Genomic DNA, 21938 nt, shown 5'->3' with positions numbered 1-21938 from the left:
TCTTCCTGGGTATTGAACTCTCTTTTTCCAGGCCACTTCTCAGGGCTGTGTTTGCGGTGAAAAATCTTGAATGATGATGTAGTATCTCCCTCCAGACAAAGAACAGGCTTACTTCTGCTTACTATAAAAGTTGTGAATTGCCCAAGCTCAGTGTTCCTCTCCTGCAACAAAACCTACCTCGAGTGCAGGAATTCATCATGGACTCTTTATGTCAACCCTGTGGGACTTGGGAGCACAGGGGACCAATACAAACCAACATGAAGCTCTAGCTACTATAAAGTCCTTTGTCTCTGACCCAGGAGTCACATGTCTTCTGCTAGTATCCCACTAAATTTTAACAGGCTAACGTGTTAGTTTATAAACAGGGCAACATCTCAGACCCTGCACAGTTCTTGACAGTCTTGGCTGGCAGAGCCATGGTTTTCTGGAAAAGATGAAGGCCCCAATGGGATGGGTTAAGAGATATAACTGGGATCCAATAGTGAATACTTTCACTCAAGTAGTGGGAAAGGGGGAGAGGAATAGGGGCCCCCCACTGTCCTACCTGTTAATGAATGTTTGGAGGGTAAGCAGTGAGAAGTAAGATTAAATAAGCCACCCAAATGGTGTCTTGGTTCTTGCTCAGTCACCTCAGGGTGGGAGGAGGAAGGATGTTAACATGATAACAACACAGCATACTCCTGGGTCCTAGCTGAGAAGAAATTCGCCTGTGGCTGCTAAGTCAAGGGGTCCCCAAAGCTGAAAGAAATGCTGTAAGCAGTGAGGAAATAAAATTTTGAGTATACTGAAAATACAAGCTTGTTGAGCACAAGTTGGGCAGCCGATTAAAACCAAAAGTACAGTAGTCCCCCTTATCCATGGGGGATACAAGACCCCCAGTGGATGCCTGAAACCGTGGATAATACTAAGCCCTGTATATACTATGTTTTTTTCCTTTACGTACATACCTATGATAAAGTTTAACTTATAAATTAGGCACAGTAAGAGATTAACAATAACTAATAATAAAATAGAACAATTATAACAATATACTGTAATAAAAGTTACTGTAGATCTTAGCAACCTCAGCATGATTTTTTTCTTTCCTCATTAAGTCGAGAATTTTGCACCTTTTCCTTTAAGGGAAGCACTTGATGGCTTCTCTGTGGCATGTCTGGATGGCCAGCATCACTGCCCTTGTGCTTTGCGGCCATTATTAAGTAAAATAAGGGTGACTTGAACACAAGCACTGCGATACCGTGACAGTCGATCTGATAACTGAGATGGCTACTGAGTGACTAACTGGCAGGTAGCATACACAGTGTGGATCCGCTGGATAAATGGATGATTCACGTCCCAGGCTGGACAGAGTGAGAGTTCATCACGGTTCATCAGTACGTGTGCAATTTTTAAAACTTATGAATTGTTTATTTCTGGATTTTCCATGTAACACTTTTGAACCGCAGTTGACCATGGGTCACTGAAACTAGAGAGAGTGAAACCGTGGATAACAGGGACTACTGCAAACTCAAGGCTTTGCTTACGGGCATGGAGCTGTTCTCTCCCTCTACACTTCTTGATACCTCCTTCACCCTCTACCCTGACCTCAGCTGCTTGAAGGAAGAAGCCCAGTGTGCTGGGGGAACTATGAGGAAGAAAGTGACTCAAACTTTTACAGCTCCGTTAGACGCAGGTGCCCAAGTCACCATTTTACCCAGTCCCATAGGGGAAGTAGGTTTGGCTCAGGGTGGTCAAAAGTACCAAGGACTGCAGGACACTGAGGAGATTCCATGGTGTATGGAGAGCAAACAGAAAGATCCCTGGAGTCTGGGTGCTCTCCAGATCCTGGGAAGAGCATAGAAGAGAAGTTGGCACCAACACTGAAGTGAAAAGCCAAAACAGAAAAACAGAACCTCCTTGGCTGCCACCCTCACTCCCTGCTCCTTCCTGAGCTCCCAGCCAGGGAAACAGCAGAATCTCCTGCCAGCTGTTTAAAGGCCCCAATGGGCAAGTGTTAAACTTCTTGGTCCATATTCCCAGAGAGGGGGAAAAGTGACTAAAGTCAACTGATAGGATTGGAGCAAATCTTGCAGTAAAGGAAAAAAAACGACACCGTGGGTGGGACCCTGTGGACCAATTCAATGTACTATTGTTATGAAAATACAGAATTGATATTGAGGTGTTATATGTTTATACTGTAAATGCTCATAAAGTGCTAGAGGAGATTCTCCCATTCAGGGCATTGTTGCATGTAGAGAAAACTTCCTGTCATCCACTCCCATTCCCTAACCCATTCGCGGGATGGGACTTCGTGTGAGTGCCTCTATGCTCTGATGCCCCAAATGTTCACTACATAGACGATGTTCTGGTGGTTGACAAGTTAGAAGCCTGTCTTAATAGCCCTGACTGTGGCCATTATCTACCTGACTGTGGAGTTATCTAACCCTACCAGTAGGAGTGGCTGATAAACCCTGACAAAATTCAGAACACTGTTTGCCAAGTAAAGTTTCTTGAGACTGTCTAGACAGATGCATAGCACTCAATCCCTCAGGGAATCAAACAAATAGTCTCCTTGACACCCTACCACCAAAGAAGAGGCTCAACACCTTATTAAGGCTCTTATTCAGTATTGGAGGCAGTACACAACGCCATCAATGGCAGCTTTGAGATGTGAACATGTGCAAACACAGGAACCAGGATATCCTTGTTTCAATCTGACTGATCATATGCTTCTTTTAATGTTTGAATGGCCTTGGAATTTGCCATGTAGGGCAACTGAGGCTGCAACTACTGGGTGACACTATCTTTGTGACTTAATCAAATCTAAATAATGGTGATACAAATCAGGTTTAATGACAAATCCTGAAGTAGAGTGACTTCAGCCTGTTGGGGTTATGTGCTTGTATGTGGGGAAAATGGGCCATGGAAGATCTCTCCATTAGGGATGGGGATTGCTTTTCGGCCCATCTATTGCCTCCTGTAATTTTTGGCAATGACATCAAAGATCAGCAAGTCAAAGCTCCCTTGCGTGAGTGATAATGGAAAATAAATTGGTTTTAGACTACATTCTGGCTAATAAAAGACCTACTGGTACCCCCCTGGAATTTACAGTTGACTAAATTCAAGACCCTGGGGGACATGACTGAGGTCAATACTGCAGACTGGCTTCATCCTGCTGCGCAAGAGTCTGTTGATAGTAGCCTTAATTAATTGCTATATGAGACCAATTGCATGGATTTGGTATTGACTAAACAACCTGTTTGTCAGACTAATCAAAGTAGCCAATAGAGTGGCATGAAAATTCAAGTTTGGCCAAGAACATGTCAGGTTAAGGAGTGAACTCTTGGAAGAGGCTATCCATCATGGGCTCTGAGTGACAGTGCATACTTTCTGGGTATGCCATGAATGCAATGACCTGACCTACCTTTACCTAGTCCATGTCTCAGGCTTGTGTTTACACCGAGCAACCCTAAGGCATGAGGTAATGACTCCCCTTGGGCAAAGAACAGGATTGTTTCTGCTTACTATAAAAGCAGTGAATATCCCAAGCTCAGTGTTCCTCTCCAGTAACACAACCCAGTGTGTGTGCAGGCTTCCATCATTGGCCCTTTGTGTTGCTTTTGTAGGACTTTGAGAAATGGGGAACTGACAAAAACCAACACAAAGCTCTGGCTACTGCTTTTGCTGCGAATAATAAAAGTTCTTTGTCTCTGACCCAAGTTCTCATGTATTCTATAGCATCCCATGTAACAGTAACAGGCTAACTTGTCGGCATGTAAGTAGGGTGAAATCTTGGACCCTGCACAGTTATTGACAGATATCAATGATTTTCTTCCTGGTAATAGCTGACATTTTAGGCACTATGACTTGGCCAGTAGAAAATTTATTATTAGCATGATATATTACAAAAGATTATTTTCCAAAGACTTAGCCCATAACACTACAAAAATAAAAAGCCCTCTGATACCTGTGAATTTATCTGTGTGTGTCCAAGTCCAGTAATAATTTCACTGTCTGTCTGAAGTACTAACAGTACTAAATCCAAAGCTCGGCGCCACGCCTCAATCTTTGGTGTAACAATGTCATAAACTCTTGCAATCTGTTCCAGTTTATTTGAAATGCCTGAATTGAAAATTCCACTGTTTAGTTTACTACATTCATTCAAGATGTAAGATGAAGGAGAGCCAGAGTCTATGGCATTTTGTAGATGATGTTGAATGAACGTGCTGGCTTCAAATTCTGAGGAGTAACTGGCAGTGTTATATATGAGAGTTGAAAGGTATCTGTGCCATCCACTGGCCAGGCATTTAAGGACAGTCGGTCTGTATAGTGCCAGAGATGAGGCCAGCCAAGAGGAAGTATTACGAAGCCATCCTGAACACACTTGGTTCCTTTTATTCAGAGATTGCTCTGCGAGAATCTGAAGATGGCTAAGACACAAAAATTCAACTGCACCACCTCCAAGGAAGACCTTTTGCTCTTTTAGAGCATAATACAGACGATAGGCACAAGTCCAGAATCTATCTTCTTTGGCTTGCATGTGTGCAGTGACTGGGCTGGTGAGCACTACCGTTACCAAATTAATTCCTTCTGTTTTTAACATGATTGCCATTCTGTCAACCATATCTACAACATCCAAGGGAATGCTTCCCCAGAAGGTCACATGGACCCCATTACCCACACAGTTTTCATTCACTTGTGTAACATAGGCCACCTGTACGGCTCCTGAAGCCTCTGCAAAAGCCTGCATCACATTGCCATTCACCGACCCAATTACCAACCGCTTACTGTGTATGCATTTTTCAATTAAGTAGTCAGATACATTTCCTTGTGCCAGGACAAGGTTCACGTTGAACTTACTTAATACCTGCAATACATGATTTATCCACAGTTCTTCTGAGCTGTCTTGTTGAACCTTCGTGTTTTCTAATACTGTTTTAATATTTGCAGACTTATTAAATCCCAGGTGGCGATAATTCTCTGTGAGGTCACCCTCAATAAGAACTACCCGGACAGGCTGATTCTGCAATTCCTTGATCAGGGTAGTACTAGATATTGATGTAACAGTGATATATCCTGGACAGACACAAGAAAACGCTTCAGGTAAACCTGGTAAGCAGTAAGTGAAGATTCTTGAAATGTCAAACATAAATGGCATCGTACGGTTTCCCTGTTGCATATTTGCATTCTGATATTGCAGTCGTATTGCGTTGTCTACTAATTTCATGCTGCTGTGATCTCCATGACTCAAACCCATCTCCAACTCTACCAAATCATTACATCTGTAAGTTTTGGGAGTAGCTGCACCATGTTGTTCTAGAAATCCATCTGGTTTGCTTATCTGTTGATTGTTATCTGTCCTATTAAAATGCCTACTGTGGATTAGTATTGACTTTCTGCAGCAGGTGTCTGCAAGCAGACTGTTTTTCAGAGTTTGAGGGGTTTGTGATGTGTCTTTATCTACTTCAACCTTAGCCTGATGCCTAAAGAGTTTAGGTGATTTAACAGGTCTCCCAGAAAGACTGTAAATGGTCAATGACTGAGAGGCAACATCTTTGAGATTATGCTTTTTCTGTATCAAACCAGCATCTGAAGGGATTTGGTGAAAAGGGCCCAAACTGACACTAAATGTTTCAAATCCAGAAAATGTCTTTGTGTTGTCCATATGGTCAAATACATTGTAGACAGGGACTTGAAGGGAAACTACTTCTTCAATACAAGAGTCCAAGCCTTCTGACATTACAGACACTATTAATGAAATGGGGACACCCAAATGAAGACATTCTTCAGCAGCACTGCTCCATGCTCCAACAAGAAACAAAAGAGTATTGGTTCCAGTTCTGTATGTGTTATTTTGTGCTTGAACTGCTTCACTGAGAAGCTGTCCCACTGCACTGGTTAAATCCAAACTTTCAAGAAGCCTTACTGTTGAACTGATTAATACACTTTCATGACGCTCTTCATCTATAATAAATTTAGATGATTTTACTGGGCCCAGGAAAGTTCTTCCTGTTTCTGCAAATGATGCAAGTTGTTGAAGTCCCATGTGCCTTTTTTCGTTCATGACCCTGCAAGCCATCACCATGAATCATCCTCTGCAAACAAAATAAAAACTTGGAACTTTATTCAGTGTAATTCGTGGGTATAGATGCTTATAAAAGAAAAATAAGAAATGGTCCCTGACTATGAGGAGTTTCTGGTATATACAGTTTCTATTAAATATGGTCAGTGCAATGATATAGTATTATAATGATATTAATGATAAAGGTATGGGTGTGTGGAGGAGGAACGCTTCATCCAACAGGGGAAGTGGATCATGCAGGCAATAGACAATGTTTCCAGAAGGCAATACCTGGAGTGAGTCATGAAGAATAATTTGAAAGAGTTAGCAAGTAGAAGGAGGTGGTAGTAAATGCACATATATGTGAAAAAACAGGGTGCATTGGGATAATACAAGTAGTTTAGTTTTTCTATTTGATGGGAATATAAAGAAAGTAGTGGGGAATAGTAGGAGATGAAGCTCTAGAAGAGGAAAGGGGTTGGATCTTGAAGGGCATTATGCACCATGTCAAACTTGATCTTATAATGGGAACTACTGAAGTGTTTTAAGTAAGGAAGATAAAGAAACAGCTTGATGTAGTGTTTGAAAGCATGTACTCTGAAGCTAGAAGTCCGGGTTTGAACTTGGCTCTATTGCTTACTAGTTGCAGCTTACTAGTAACAGCCTTCAGCAAGTTACTTAACTACTCTGCCCTGTTTCCACATCTGAAAAGTGAGCATAATAATAGACAATTTACTTCATAGGGTTATTATAAGGGGTACATGAGTATAGTGCTTAGAGCAGTGCCTGCATATAGTGCTTCATGAGTACTTGTTATAATAATAATAATAATAATAAACAATATTATTTGTGTTTTGGATATATTACTACTCTGATAACAGTGTAGAGAACTGATTGGATGAGTGCCAGTCTGGAGGCAGACAGGCCAGTTAAGAATCTTCTATAGTTATCCAGATGAGAAATGTGGAAGACGGATGCAGGTAAGAGGATGGATTTGGCTATTGATTAGAATATAAAGGGAAAAAAATGTCCTATTTAAAGGGAAGTTCAAGAGCAACTGGACCTTTTCCACATAATGTTTCGGAATTCACATCTAAAACTAATAGGAAGAAGTTACATGAGAAAGACTTCAGCCCAATAAAAAGAACTTTTTAACAAAGTATCCCCTAATTAAAAAGCTGTCTATAATAAAATGATCTGTCTTGCGAGATAAGAGCTCTCAGTTGAGGTACTAGAGCTAAAACTGCAGATAATATAAACTTCTCTTCCAACTCTAAGACTTCATAATTCTTCAAGTAATATTTATCACAATATTTTAAATCCAAAATATCAAAAAGCAAACAACTCTTAGAGTTTTGGTTTTCTTCTAATAGCGGCCACAGCACTGTAAATTCGTTTCTATAATGCCCACAGTTCGAGAAATACCTTAAGATCAGCAGGGGGCCACAACACAACTATTCCTCAAGAGTAGCTTCCTACAGGTTTTTAAGGACTAAGGAGAACAGGTAGTGCAGCCCAGGAAAATATATAATGGATTGTTTGAACTCTGTTTCAAATCTTCTTTTATTAAATTTTCAATTCTGGAAAATAAAAATAAAACTCTGACACACTCAGGCATATCTCTAGACAGCATCAAAATATATGCTAGGACTCCAACTTCAATAATCCTGAGACTCATCATGTCTTACAACTATCTGATTTTGCCATGTTTTTGCTGTCCACCACCAGTCACCCCCATATTATCAATTCTCTACATACCCAGTTTAAATTCCCATTTGTCAGTTATTACAATCACTCCCTTGCACATACACCTTTGAAACCTTGTTCCTCTTTTGGTTCATCTTACCTGGCAAAGCCACTAATCTTGATGAAATCCAACTCTGTCTACTCCATGCTTACCCTGGGGCAGCTGAAAATAAACAGAAAAACACAAACAACCATGCTGATTGGCGTCATTTTAAGTTCAAGATCCCAAACCACAAGTGGCCCTTAATACAGCCTGGCAAGCTATTTCCCTAGTCCATTTATCTTTTTTTTTTTCTTTTTACAGTTATTGCTTTCTGGGTTCTATTTACAAAAGTTTTGCCTACCCCTGAATACAAAAGATACTCTTCTATATTTTTTTTAAATTGAGGTGAAATTCACATAACATAAATGTAACCATTTTAAAGTGATTCTTAGTACCATTCAGTGGTACTTAGTACATTCACAATGTTGTACAACCACTATCTTTATCTAGTTACAAAACATTTCCATCACTCCAAAAGAAAACTCTGTAGCCATTAAGCGGTCTCTCCCTATTCTCCTCTCCCCCAGCCCCTGGCAACACAAATCTGCTTTCTGTCTCTATGGATATACCTATTCTGGATACTTCATGTAAATGGAATCATACAATATGTGCCCTTTGGGTCTGGCTTCTTTCACTTAGCATAATGTTTTTGAGGTTCATCCACATCGTATCATGTGTCAGTACTTCATTCCTTTTTATGGCTAACATCCTATTATACGTATGTATCATTTCGTTTATCTATTCATCTGTTGATGGACATTTGAGTTGTTTCTACCTTTTGACTACTGCGAATAGTGCTACTATGAACATTTGTGTACAAGTGTTTGAGTACCTGCCTTCAATTCTTTTGCGTATACAGCTAGAGGTGGTCATACATAGTAATTCTATGTTTAACTTTCTGAGGAACTGTTTTCTATAGTAACTGAACCATTTTATTTTCCCATCACCAATACACAAGGGCTTCAGTTGCTCCACCTCTTGCTGTGTTAGTTTCCTAGGGCTGCTGTACCAAATTGCCACAAACTGGGTGGCTTAAAACAATACATATTTATTCTCTCATAATTCTGGAATTCAGAAATCTGAAATCAAGGTATTTGCAGGGCCATGCTCCTTCTGAAGGCTCTAGGGAAGAATCCGTCCTTGTTTCTTCCAGCTTATAGTTGCTCCCAGAGTCCTTGGCTTTTGGCAGCCTAACTCCAATCTCTGCTTCTCCTTTACATGGCCTTCTTAAAAGGACACCAGTCATTGGATTTAGGGCCCACCCTAATCCGGTATGACCTCATCTTAACCAATTACATCTACAAAGACTCTATTTCCAAATAAAATCACATTCTGAGATTCTGGGTAGGCATGAGTTTGGGGGGGACACTATTCAACCCAGTACACTCACCAACACTTATCTTCTGTTTTTTGGTTTGCTTTTTTAATAATAGATATCCTAGTGGATGTGAAGTGATATTTCATTGTGGTTTTGATTTGCATTTCTTTAATGACTAATGGTGTTGAGCATCTTTTCATGTGCTTGTTGGCCATTTGCATATCTTCTTTGGCAAAATATCCATTCAAATCTTTTGCCTATTTTAAAATTGGGTTGTTTGTTTTTTTGTTGTTGAATTGTAAGTGTTCTTTATATATTATGGATACTAGAACCGTATCAAAACATGATTTGCAAATATTATCTCTCGTTCTGTAGGTTGTATTTCCATTATTTTTGATAATGTACTTTGATGTATAAAAGTTTTTAATTTTAATGAAGTCTCATTTGTCTAGTTTTTCTTTTGTTGCTCATGCTTTTGGTGTCATATTTAAGAATCCATTGTCAAATCCAAAGTCATGAAGATTCAACCCAATGTTTTCTTCAAAGAGTTTTATAATTTTATATCTTATATTAAGTTCATTGATACATTTTGAGTTGATTTTTGTATATGGTGTGAGGTAGGGGTCCAATTTCATTCTTTTGCATATGGATATAAAATTGTCCCAGCACCACCCATTAAAGAGACTGCTCTTTTCCCCACTGAGTGGTCTTGACACCTTTGTCAAAAATCAATCAGAAATAGATGTATCAGTTTATTTCTGGACTCTCAATTCTATTTCATTGGTCTATATGTCCGTCCTTAAGCCAGGACCACACTGTTTTGATCACTGTAGCTTTGCAGTAAGTTTTGAAGTCAGGAAGTGTGAGTCCTCCAATTTTGGTTTGGCTTTTACATTTAGGTTTATAATTCATCTTAAATTGATTTTTGTAAATGGTGTGAGGTAGGAGTTGTTTTTTCCCTCATGGATATCCAGTTGCTCCAGAATAATTTATTGAAAAGACAAGTTTGAAAAGACAAGACTGCCTTTTTGCTTTTGTTTTTCATTTCTTTCTTTCTTTCTTTTTTTTTGTGAGGAAGATCAGCCCTGAGCTAACATCTGTGCTAATCCTCCTCTTTTTGCTGAGGAAGACTGGCTCTGAGTTAACATCCATTGCCAATCCTCCTCCTTTTTTTTTTCCCCCAAAGCCCCCCAGTAGATAGTTGTATGTCATAGCTGCACATCCTTCTAGTTGCTGTATGTGGGACACGGCCTCAGCATGGCCGGAGAAGCGGTGCGTCGGTGCACGCCCGGGATCCGAACCCGGGCCGCTAGTAGTGGAGCACGCACGCTTAACCGCCAAGCCACAGGGCCAGCCCTGTTTTTCATTTCTAATATGTTTTGAGAACTTACTAAATAGGAGGCACTTTACATGCATTATGTAATGTAGTCCTCACAACAACAACCTGAGGTAGGTATTAGAATTAACCTATTTTAATGGTGTAGAAAACAAACAATAGTTAAGTAACATACACAAAATCTCCCAGTTAGTAACAGGTTATGGACTAAAACCCAGGTTTGTCTAATGCCAAAGTACCATGCTATTAACTACTATACAATACTACCTTCTGGCTCCCCCTCTACTCAGCATGATAGTAATTCGCCCTCTCTTCTGTAGAATCTTCTACTGCATTTCCCACTTCTAAGCCCTTCTGCCTTCTTATAAGCCTTGTTCATACCCTTAATATGGATATGCCCTTTTTTTATTTCAGGTGTCAGAGTCTCTGTTTATGGCTTCATTTCTATAATATGTTTAAATCACAAGATATTACCATATGAGTGGAAAAGTCACAGAGAATTTAGAGCAAAAGGAAAAAGTCATGGGCTATTTCAAACTTAGTCTGTATTTAATTTATATGAATAAAGGTCTCCCAGAGAAGGCATGAAATATTTCAAACAAAACTAATCTACAAGCAAAAATTCACATAAAACTAATATCAAAATAAATACTCAAGAGATCTGTTTCAGCATTTGAAGACTGTATTCCAAGTTTCAATAGTAATTTTTTTTAAAAAAGTCTTAGCATTCCTAAGTTTAGAAGAGCTCCTAAATTATTATTTTGAAGAGATTACAATTCACTATAATTAACATAAAATAAAAACTCAAACAAGAGGCTGAGTATAATAAGGCAAAGAAAGTGGAGGATATGGTGAAATAGATAATTTCAAAGATGAAAAGTACCTCTGGCAATTTTTCTTGACATTGAACTGACACAATCTGATTCTTGTTCTGCTATACATCAGCACCAGTGTTTTCCACAGACAGCTCTCATTATTGGGATCCCTGTTTCATTACTGGGATCCCTAACAACTTTACTTGCTAGCTATTAAGCTGGCAAGCTTATTAAGTTATTAAGCTTTAACTTTTTTTTTAAACAGATTATTTATTTATTTATTTGTTTGTTTGTTTGTTTATTTGGAAGATCAGCCTTGAGCTAACATCCATGCCAATCCTCCTCTTTTTTTGCTGAGGAAGACCGGCTCTGAGCTAACATCTATTGCCAACCCTCCTCCTTTTTTTTCCCCCAAAGCCCCAGTAGGTAGCTGTATGCCATGGTTGCACATCCTTCTAGTTGCTGTATGTGGGACGCGGCCTCAGCATCGCTGGAGAAACGGTGTGTCGGTGCGCGCCTGGGATCCCAACCCGGGCCGCCAGTAGTGGAGCGCATGCACTTAACCACTAAGCCACAGGGCCAGCCCAGAAAGCTTTAACTTTCTAAGTGTGTAACAGAAGAGCACAGTCAGACTACTTCACTGGGATTTTGACATCAGAAGAAACTTTCTTTTCCTAAGATCATGTCTAGTCTCATCTAAAGTACTTAGTTTAGAATACTTAGACATGCAATGCTTTTCAGGAGCTGCATTTTAAAAAAATTAATATTTTCTGACGAGTATGATTAGCTTTTTTCGTCATCAAAACCAAGAGCTTGCCTATCTCCAGTCTATTCTCAAGATAGCAATCTAATCATATCACTCTACTGCCTAAAAACCCCCAACTTGGAAAATAAAGTATTTACTCCTTTGTCTGACACAGGAGTCCTTTTTAAAAACTAACTCAGAATCTTTCACTCTTCTGCTTAAAATCTTGCAATGTCTTCCCATTTCACTCAGAGGGGAAGTCAAAGTCCTTACAGTAACCTAATAACCTGGTCGCCTGTCTCTTGCCCCTCTTTGTCTCCTACTACTATATCCTTCTACCACTCTGCTTTGGCCTCCTTTCTGTTCCTGGAGCATGTAAGGTATGCTCCCTACCTTAGTGTTGCTGTTCCAGTTGGTCCCTCTTTCTGGGATGCTCTTCACCAAGAAATCTATTGCCTCACCACCGTTAAATATTTACTCAAATTTCCCCCTTTTCAACGAGGCCTATCCTGAGCACCCCGTTTAACACTACAAACTTCTCTTTTCCCTCTACATTCCAGATTCCCTTTATCTGCTCTACGTTCTGTTTTTCCATAACACTTATCACCTTATAAAATAGTACATAGTTTACTTATTTATTATTTATTGATTATCTCCCTCTGTTGTAATGTAATTCCCAAGAGGGCAATTTTAGTCACTGAGATATTCCACATACCAAGGATATAGTCTGACACACTGCAGGCACTCAGTAAATATTTGATAGTGAATGAATGAATGGTTTTCACTATATTTGTTATCTTAAAGTACAAAACTGAAACAAAATTAAACACATGCCACCGTCAGTGTTCCTCCACCACAAATTTAAGGTTCAACCACCCTTAGAGTTGATATGATTCCTTTTCAGAACTGCCTTAGTTGAGGCCCTTTAGTTACTTCCGAAATGGTTCCTTCTTCACTTGGTTGTCAGAATTATCTTTGTAAAGCACAAACCTAATCAGATCACTCCACTGTCTAAAAACATCTATTTATCCTAGAAAATAAAGTCTTTACTCCTTAGCTTGACATAAGCGTCCCATAATCTGACCTCAATCCAATTTCTAAGACTCATCTTCCACCTTTCTTTATAAACCTCATGATTTTGCCACACTAGAACATACATTTACTTTCATTTTTGTACACACTAAACTCTGATTGAAATATCCTACCATTTCCTCACCTTGACAAATGCTACATATCTTTCATGGCCAAAGGCAAATGCCACATTTTTGATACAGCCCTCTCTACAGCCCCAGGGAGGGGTAGTGCCTCTTCCCTGTGCTCCCAAAACACTTTCTACACATCTACTAAAGCACTTAGCAGTCTGAATTTAAAACCCCGTATTTATGTCTGTGCCTATCTCCCCCACTAATGTGGGGGTTCCTTGCTTTTATTCATCTTTATATTCTACACTCAGTTCCTTTCACCCAATAGTTGGCATAGTACATGACATGTAGAAAGTATTAAATAAATTTGGGAGATTTAAGAGTGCTAATGTGTTTAATATTTTCCTAGATTATTATTATTAATGTTCTATAGTACAATTAGATTAGTAACAGCTATTTTTTAAGACTGAGTACTTCCTACCTAAGACCTAGAAATTGCAATGAGCCTATAATTAAAAAATCATTTTTACTAGAATTTAATATCCCAAATATAAGAGCCTAAATCATAGAGTGATGTAAAAGCAGATTAACATACTACTCAGCCTTTTTTTTTTTGGTGAGGAAGATCTGCCCTGAGCTAACATCTGTGCCCTTCTTCCTCTATTTCGTATGTGGGATGCCGCCACAGCATGGCTTGATGAACAGCGCATAAGTCCACACCCAGGATTCGCGCCTGTGAACCCCGAACTGCCAAGGTGGAGAACGCGAACTTAACCACTACACCAGTGGGCTGGCTCCCCTACTCAGCCTTTTAATTGTCATGAGATCAAACTTGATCCAGGAGAGTCTAGAAATTAGAATTTGGTTCTATATATTGGCACTTATTCATTTCTGGGTCTCAGAAATCCCTTTAATATTAGTAGTATAAAGTGTATGTCCTTGACACTATCAAGAGCAACTTTTCCAATCAGATTAATGGTCTGAAAAATCAATATATTATAATTGAGTGAACATTTTACTTAATTCACAAAATATCTTGAATTTGCATAACATTGGGGTAACTTTATACAGTAAAATCACTTTTTTTTTTTTGTGAGGAAGATCAGCCCTGAGCTAACATCTATTGCCAATCCTCCTCCTTTTTTCCCCCCCTTTTTCTCCCCAAAGCCCCATTAGTTAGTTGTATGTCATAGTTGCACATCCTTCTAGTTGCTGTATGTGGGACGCCGCCTCAGCATGGCTGGACAAGCCGTGCGTCAGTGCCCGTCTGGGATCTGAACCTGGGCCACCAGTAGTGGAGCGTGGGCTAAGCCACAGGGGCGGCCCAAAAAATCACTTCTAATATTAGAATAACATTACCTATTTTCCAGAATCTTAATGAGTTTTTTTTTTAAATCAGTGACTACAATGCTTGAGTGTCTGCCTGGGATATAATGTGAACAAGACAGCATGATGGTTTCAGAAAATGTGTCATGTTCCTACTTACTACAGTATGAAAAGTGACTTGGGAGACTGCTTCAAGAATGTACTCTGCACATTTTTCTTGCTGTATCTTCAGTGAGATAAGTAGGACAAAGGAAAAAGACTAGGTGAAAGTTATGTTCTTCCTGAATCCACTGCTGGAGAATCCAGTCTGATTTAAAAAAAAATCAAGTATTGACCCTAGAGAAGGCAATGCAAGAGTCATAAAAAGAGTCCTGATGTGTAAGTTTTAAAAGACTATCACCTCTTCACTCCTACTAGGAAGTCAGAGATCTACCTCAGTCCTTCTCCCCCACCCTTTGGCTGGTCCATGACCAGATTCAGGACTGGGCAGAACCAGCCAGTCTGGCCCTCTGGACAAGAATTTGCCTTGGTTTACAGCGGTTATAAGGGCGCCTAAATCTCGGCCGTTACTGAGTCAGCTGGATTATCAGGCTACCTGTGTCCGACGCAAGAGTGCGGATCTACGCTGGATATGGTTGAAATCTTGGGATTCAGCCAATGGAATGGCTGCGGGTGAGAGTGTGGAGTGGGGATAGATGTCTGAGAGTGATTAGGGGTGGGGCCAAAGCCCAACCCGCAAATAAACACAACACAGGTGAAAACTCTTTCCTATTTTTTCCTGTGGGCTTCAAGGGCATCCCAAGACCCATCCTGCCCCCATACCGACCTCCTTCCAACGACATCGCTGCACCACGCCCCTCCTACGAAGAACTGTCGTCGCCTACCCTGCCAGAAAGCCTGCGAACCAGGGAGGAGGGAAGCGGCTAAAGGCCAAGCCCCAGGCACTGTGGAGGCTGAAGGAAAGAGCAGTGCTCTCCGCTCAAAGCTGGACCAGTTCCCCCAGGCCCACCAGGCCCTAGATTCTCATCCCTTCCCCGGCCCTAACAGGTCAGAAAAAGCAAACAAGGGCTCCCCACGTCTTCACCACAGAGCAGTCGGTGGAAGCACCTCGCTACTAACCTCGCTCTTTTCGCCACCCCAACGGGAGGCTCCAGTCCCGGGCTTCCCACCGCCAGACGAGAATCTGACTGGCAGAAAAAAGCCAGGGCCGTCCCGCTCCTCGCACGCAGTTTGCGCATGTGCGAAGGGGGGTGGGGCACACCGGGTCAGGCCCGCGGTCCTGGTCGCTAAGAAACCAGACGGAGAGTTGCGTTTAACTGTAGGCTGAGAAAGGCACAGCGTTAGACTATTGGTAGAGAGAAGAGAGGGGGGCTGGCTTAAAGGGCCTTCTCTTCTGCCCATTGGGTGGAATGACTGTCAATCAGTAGGGCAAGCTTGGGTGGGCGGAGCTGCATGAGAGGTCCGCTAGAGCGGCCTTAGCAACCGGGTGGGAGGCTGCTGTTGGGCGGCGCTGCCCCGGGGTGAGGCTGGGTGCTCCGGGCTGCGGGCACCGGTTGGAAACATGGTGAGTGCGAAGCTGTAACCTTTTACTGGGGCTGAAGTTTCCTTGGGGGAGCAAGGAAGGAATTTTGTTTACTTTATGACGTGTATTATTCGCCTGTTTTTCATGATCCTGGAGTGTCATTAGTAACGCCTCCTCTCGTAGCCAAACAGAAGCGCCTTGGGAAGAGCAGTTCTCCATTTTTTCCCTCATCAACCCCATCAACCACTAATAGCAACAGTCTACGATGGATTCCGTGTTGGAAACAGAAACCACTCTTTAATAATTTTATTTATTTATTTTTTCCCCCAAAGCCCCAGTAGATAGTTGTATGTCATAGCTGCACATCCTTCTAGTTGCTGTATGTGGGACCCGGCCTCAGCATGGCCTGAGAAGCAGTGCCTGGGTGCGCCCTGGCTCCGAACCCTGGGCCGCCAGTAGTGGAGGGCGCACTTAACTGCCAAGCCATGGGGCGGGCTGCAGAAACCACTCTTTAACCAGAAAGGAATTAAATACTGAGAATAAGATGCTTAAAAACTGTTGCACGGCTTGGGCCTGTGGGAAAGGTGTCCTGAGCTCTGAAAAACTGACTGGCCAGGGAAGCTGCAAACTCGGCCACTGCTGGGGAAGTGGGGAATCTGAAGGCTACCATGGGAACTGTTGAGTCAAAGACTGCGCCAGGGCGTCTACAGCCCAGGGATCAAGCACCTGCCGCCGCCACAACCGGCTCTTAACACACCAGAAGCTGGCGACTAGTACACCGGAACCCGGAGTCCATTTGCTGTCTCTGCCACCACTGCTTAACACAAAGCTGGAGACAAGAAACCGAAATGAGGCTGCAGAAGAAGCCCAACAGTAACTCCGTGACCTTGCTTGCCAGCGGGAAATGGCAAATAGCAGTAAGATGACCTCCATCTTCCAAATATTAGGTGGATACTGATAAATGGCCCAACATTTATTCTTATCCAGATCCTTGGAGTAGTTTCTCACCTGGAAAATGTCGTTTTTTTGTTTGTCAGCCTCTGCAATATAGAAAAGTATGCTAGAATAAGGTGAAAAGGATATTATGTTCCAGTCAAGCATATGCCACAAAATAAACAAATTTTATTGTGACACATATAGGCATATATGAAAGTAAATATTCCTTAAACGACTACTTTTCAGATGTGCTAAGTAAGGCTAATTGTATTCTGACATAACACTGTCTACTGTTCCAGCATGCTGCCTTTGCCTCTTCTCCCCTCAAAAGGCACCAATTGTAAGGAAAAACCTAACTGGTAAAGAAGAACCAGGCTTTCCATCAATATATTAATAACTAAAAGCACAAATGTTAACAAAGGGAAAAGGGGACATTGTTGAGCTTCCTGATATAGTAGGGAATAGGATACTTGAGTATGTTTATTTATTAGATTTAATTAGTTCATTATCAATGATTCTGGTTCTGGTAACTTTTCGAGTTATATAATTTATCTTTCACCCACATGTGTATTTATTACAGGCTTCCAGCTGAACACAAGTTCAGACAAATGGAAGAAAAGAGCAGCAAAAATTGAATTGACTGAAACCCAAAAGCAAGAAATTAAAGAGGCCTTTGATTTATTTCATATTGATGGGTCTGCAACCATAGATGTGAAAGAATTGAAGGTTCTGAAATTACTTCTAATTTTAAAACATTTGACAACTATCATTTGTGGCAATCCTTAAATCTTTCTTTAACAGTAATCTTCTGAGAGGTTGATGTAAAGTCTCTTCAGTGCATACACCTACACCTTCAGTGTATTTACCTGCCCCGCACTAACAAAACAATATCTTGTTGAGCATTTTATTCTCATTTTATAGATGAGTAGGCCAAAGTCCAGGGTGTGACAGTGACATATCCTATGGCACAGTAGGATTGGAACCTAGGCCGGTTCACCTGACTCTCTATGTTTATGCCTAGTCCATAGTAAAAAAGAGAGAATCTAGTAATTAATAGGTAACATAAAAGCTAGGAATGAGATTGTGGCGTATTATAATTTATTTGCTTCCTATTTCAGATTGCAATGCAGGGCTTAGGATTTGAACCAAAGAAAGAAGAAATTTAAAAAATGGTTGCTGAAATCGACACAGAAGGAATTGGCACCATTAGTTCTGAAGATTTTTTTGCCATAATGAGTGTAAAAATGGTATAGTAGTGATTTTGTTTGCCAAAGAAATACAAGTAATAGCCTTCTCCATTTTTTGGTTGGAGCAATCAGAGGTGTCGTAGAGGAAGACTTGGAACTAGGTCTTTAAAGATGGTTGGGATTTAGCTAGATAGGAATAGCAAGATTAAAGATGTTTTCAGGGTAGTAATGAAGACTGTCCAGGGTGGAGAAGAGGTTTTTTTGTTAGGAAATAATAAGGATATGTGGCTGGATAGAGAGAATGGGGCCAGCATTTTGAAGCCTTGCATTCAGCAAACATTTATTGTCTATTTTTGCCAGGCACTATTCTAGGGAGCATTGAATGAGACAACCTCCTTGTTCTCTTGGAGCTTACATTTTTGGAAATGGATCTCAATTACTGGGGTTAATAAGAGATACATTCTCTTTACCACCCTGTGCCTCTTCCATTTAATAAACCCTGAGTTTAAAGACCTGGAGGGCAGATGCGAGTGCATTGAAATAATTGTTAAAAGTCAGAGCAGTAAAGTCAGAGCTCAGCTACCTGGTACATTGCTGCTCTAGACCTCAAAGACCTATAAGTCCAGCTTGATAGAATAAATAAATGAAAGACTAATGACATTTAGTTGTTTCTGTTTTTAAAGAGTGAAAAAGAAGAAATACTGAAGACTTTCAAATTATTTGATGATGATGATACTGGAAGCAGAACACTAAGCAACATCAAGAGGGTCGCTAAAGGAACTAGGGGAAAATTTAATGGATGATGAACTTCAGGTAAATTTTATTTTTTATAATTATAATTTACATATATAACATATACAAAACATACAATTATAATTTATATATATTATAATTTATAGTTATATTCTTACTTTAGTTGTACTCATACATTTAAAATAAAATTTGGTTTAGAGTAGTATTTGAATATTCATTTATGTCATTATTCATTTTTAATAGATTTCACATATCATATTTACATTTTGTTTTACAGGAAATGCTTGATGAAGCTGATTGTGATGAGGATGGAGAAATAAATGAGGAAGAATTTTTGAGAATGATGAAAAAGACCACTCTTTATCAATATTCTTTTTTTGTTCCTTCTGTACAGTTGTTAACAAATTGTATTTGTTATGCAGTTCCATAATATCTGAATGTATTCATTTTCAATTTTTAGTTTATATACACAAATGTGTCTCTTGATGTCTAATCCACGTGAGTAGTTACATGTTTCTACCAATATGTTGTTAAATCTATAACATCAAGAAACAAAGAAAATGTAATGACTTTCTTGAACCATGAATCCAAGAAGAGTATTAATTCCAACTGCTATTTTTAGAGCCTCAGGGTCAAAAGACTTAAAATTTTTTTAAGTTTAATGAAACTGGCCCCACATCCAAATGAATTTGGCAAACAAGCCATTACCTTCCCTATTATTTTCTTTTTGTGCAACTCGTTAAAAACTGATGAGCATTTGCTTTTTAGTCAGTTATTCGGATATGTAAAGTATTAAATAAAATTGACAACTACACTGTTAATTTTCTTTTTACAAAGAAATTCCAAGCACTTATATCACCCAGATTTCCTTATAAGTTTGACCCTGTAAGTTAGGATTTATTTAATACCTCTGCCCTAGGACAGGTGCTAGGGATTTTACATATGTTATCTCAGTTAATATATTACAACTTGGAAGCTGGTGGTATTAGTTCCATGTTACTACATATGAGAAAACTAAAGTTCGGATAACTTAAATTTAAAAATTGTTGAATTGCCCATAGATGATAAATAAAACATGGATTCTAAATCTTGTATCCTTATTCTTCATTATGCTGCTTCCCTATGGATAAAAACTCTCAGGATAATTAAGTGCATATTTTCTAACTCATTTAATTCTATGACTCTCTTGTAATTTAGCTTTGTTTTCTATGAAAGAGCCGAACTGTTGGGCTAGGCAGTCTCCTGCATGCAGTCTCTCGATTCCCACTGGGCCATACAAGAGAGAGCGAGAGTCCTTACAGCTTATGCTGGACTTGTCACCTTGTCTGCGAAGATCTTTCCCTGTCTCAGACTCAGTGTGTGCTTCTTTGTTCTGCTTAAGCATGTATGTCCTATGGCACCTGGCCAACCCCACTGCTAGATCTGTCCACTTCAGGCTGGGGATGGGGTCTTCTGCTGTGCAACAAGAGGGGTGTTTACAGGCCAGCTGCCCTGTGTTGGCTTCTGGGAGGGACCTGCTGCCATGGCAAACCAACATTCACTACTGAAGCTGGTCTTGCTCTGTCTCCTCTGTGTGAGTAAAGCATTGTTCCACCCGGTACTTAACTGCATTGTGTTTTCCTTGGTAACTCTGATACCAAGATGCAGTGGGCAGAAACGCTCAGACTTCTGCTCCTGATAATTGGCAACAGATGCTGCTTGCTGGACACAAACTCTTCCTAAACCCAAGTAATGGTCTTTGGAGCAAGAAAGGCTTGTAGAAAATGTAACTTCCATTGCCTTACTTGGTTCATTTTTAGCTCAACTTAAATGAAAACTGAAGTTTTTTGTTTTGTCAACACAAGAGAGCTTTTCGTTATTTGGTTGAAGCTAGATTGGCATATGCTCATGAACATTCGTAAGCATTCCACAGTATCTTTAATTCCTAATTATGTAGCATTTCCTTCTAGACTAAAGAAAAATATACCTACTAAACATGCTTCGTGTGTTAAGATTTTAGCCGTTAAGTTTTTAAAATATTTATATTTTAAGTGGGTAATATACTTAATACACATAAACAAGTTCAAAGAGTTCTAAATAAAAGTCTCTTTCCCAGTCAAGCCCCAGTTCTCCCAGTAGACAATTATTTTTACCAGTTTCTTATGAATCATTGCATAAAATGCATATACATATGCACATGTATATAGAACAGATTTTTCTCCACAAATGATGGCATACTACATACATTGTATATATTAATTTTTTCATTTAATATTTTTCAGAGACAGTACTAGAACAATACAAATAAAATGACTCATAATGGCTATATAACTTTCCATTGTATAGATTATATTTTATTTGACAGTCTTCTATTGGTGGACATTTAGTTTATTTCTAATCTTTTCCTTAAATTAATATCCTTATACATATGTCTTTGTATAGATGTGAGTATACCTGTAGAATTAATTCTTATAAGTGAAATTGTTGGGTCAAAAGTGAAATGGTTGGGTCAAAAGCTACATGCAGTTTAATTTAAAAATTTTTTTTATTTTGATAATTGCCTTCTAAAAAGATTTCTGCCAAATTACGTTCCCAACAGTATATGAAAATGCCCATGCTTTGACAAAGTATTACCAAACTTTTTGATTTCTGCCAATCTGACAAGTTGCAAGTCATATCTCATTGTAATTTTAATGTGCATTTCTCTTATGAGAGGCATTGAATGTCTTTTCATGTCTAAGATCTATTTTTTCTTTTCTGTGTGTTGCCTATCCATGTCCTCTGCCTATTTTTCTATTGGAGTTTAAAAATTTATTGATTTATAGGGGATCTTTATATGTAAACGAAATTAATCTTTGTCATATGTGTTGCATGCATTTTCTTGTTATTTGTCTTTTGATTTTGATTATTGTTCAGCCTTCAAATCTGCCAAAGTTTACTTCATGAGATGATTTCTACAGATGTTCAAACTATGTAACAGTAAGATGGCAATGATCCCATCTTTTAACAGTATTTATTCTCACAATAACCATATTACTCCTACTAGACTC

General features: G+C 39.7%; 1 protein-coding gene and 1 pseudogene across 1 annotated transcript; one reads left to right on the top strand and one right to left on the bottom strand.

Annotated features, from left to right (window-relative positions):
• Positions 1–979: 979 nt before the first annotated feature.
• BBS12 (Bardet-Biedl syndrome 12) lies at positions 980–15701 on the bottom strand. The gene is made up of 3 exons (XM_058550010.1): positions 15631–15701; positions 7887–7949; positions 980–6074 (listed from the first exon to the last, which is right to left on the bottom strand). Exon 3 carries the CDS (start codon positions 6062–6064, stop codon positions 3920–3922), a length of 2145 nt encoding a protein of 714 aa, XP_058405993.1. The 5' UTR covers positions 6065–6074; positions 7887–7949; positions 15631–15701; the 3' UTR covers positions 980–3919.
• Positions 15702–16881: 1180 nt separating this feature from the next.
• On the top strand, positions 16882–19339 carry LOC131411608 (centrin-4-like; annotated as a pseudogene).
• Positions 19340–21938: the final 2599 nt, after the last annotated feature.

Source organism: Diceros bicornis, chromosome 11, assembly GCF_020826845.1.
Source record: "Diceros bicornis minor isolate mBicDic1 chromosome 11, mDicBic1.mat.cur, whole genome shotgun sequence".
Taxonomy (NCBI): domain Eukaryota; kingdom Metazoa; phylum Chordata; class Mammalia; order Perissodactyla; family Rhinocerotidae; genus Diceros; species Diceros bicornis.
Note: the sequence above shows the minus strand (reverse complement) of the source record. Positions and strands in the feature narration are given on the sequence as shown.

What these genes read in the sequence shown, in the direction of transcription:
- BBS12 (XM_058550010.1), bottom strand. Translation starts at nt 6,064, where the DNA reads ATGGTGATGGCTTGCAGGGTCATGAACGAAAAAAGGCACATGGGACTT.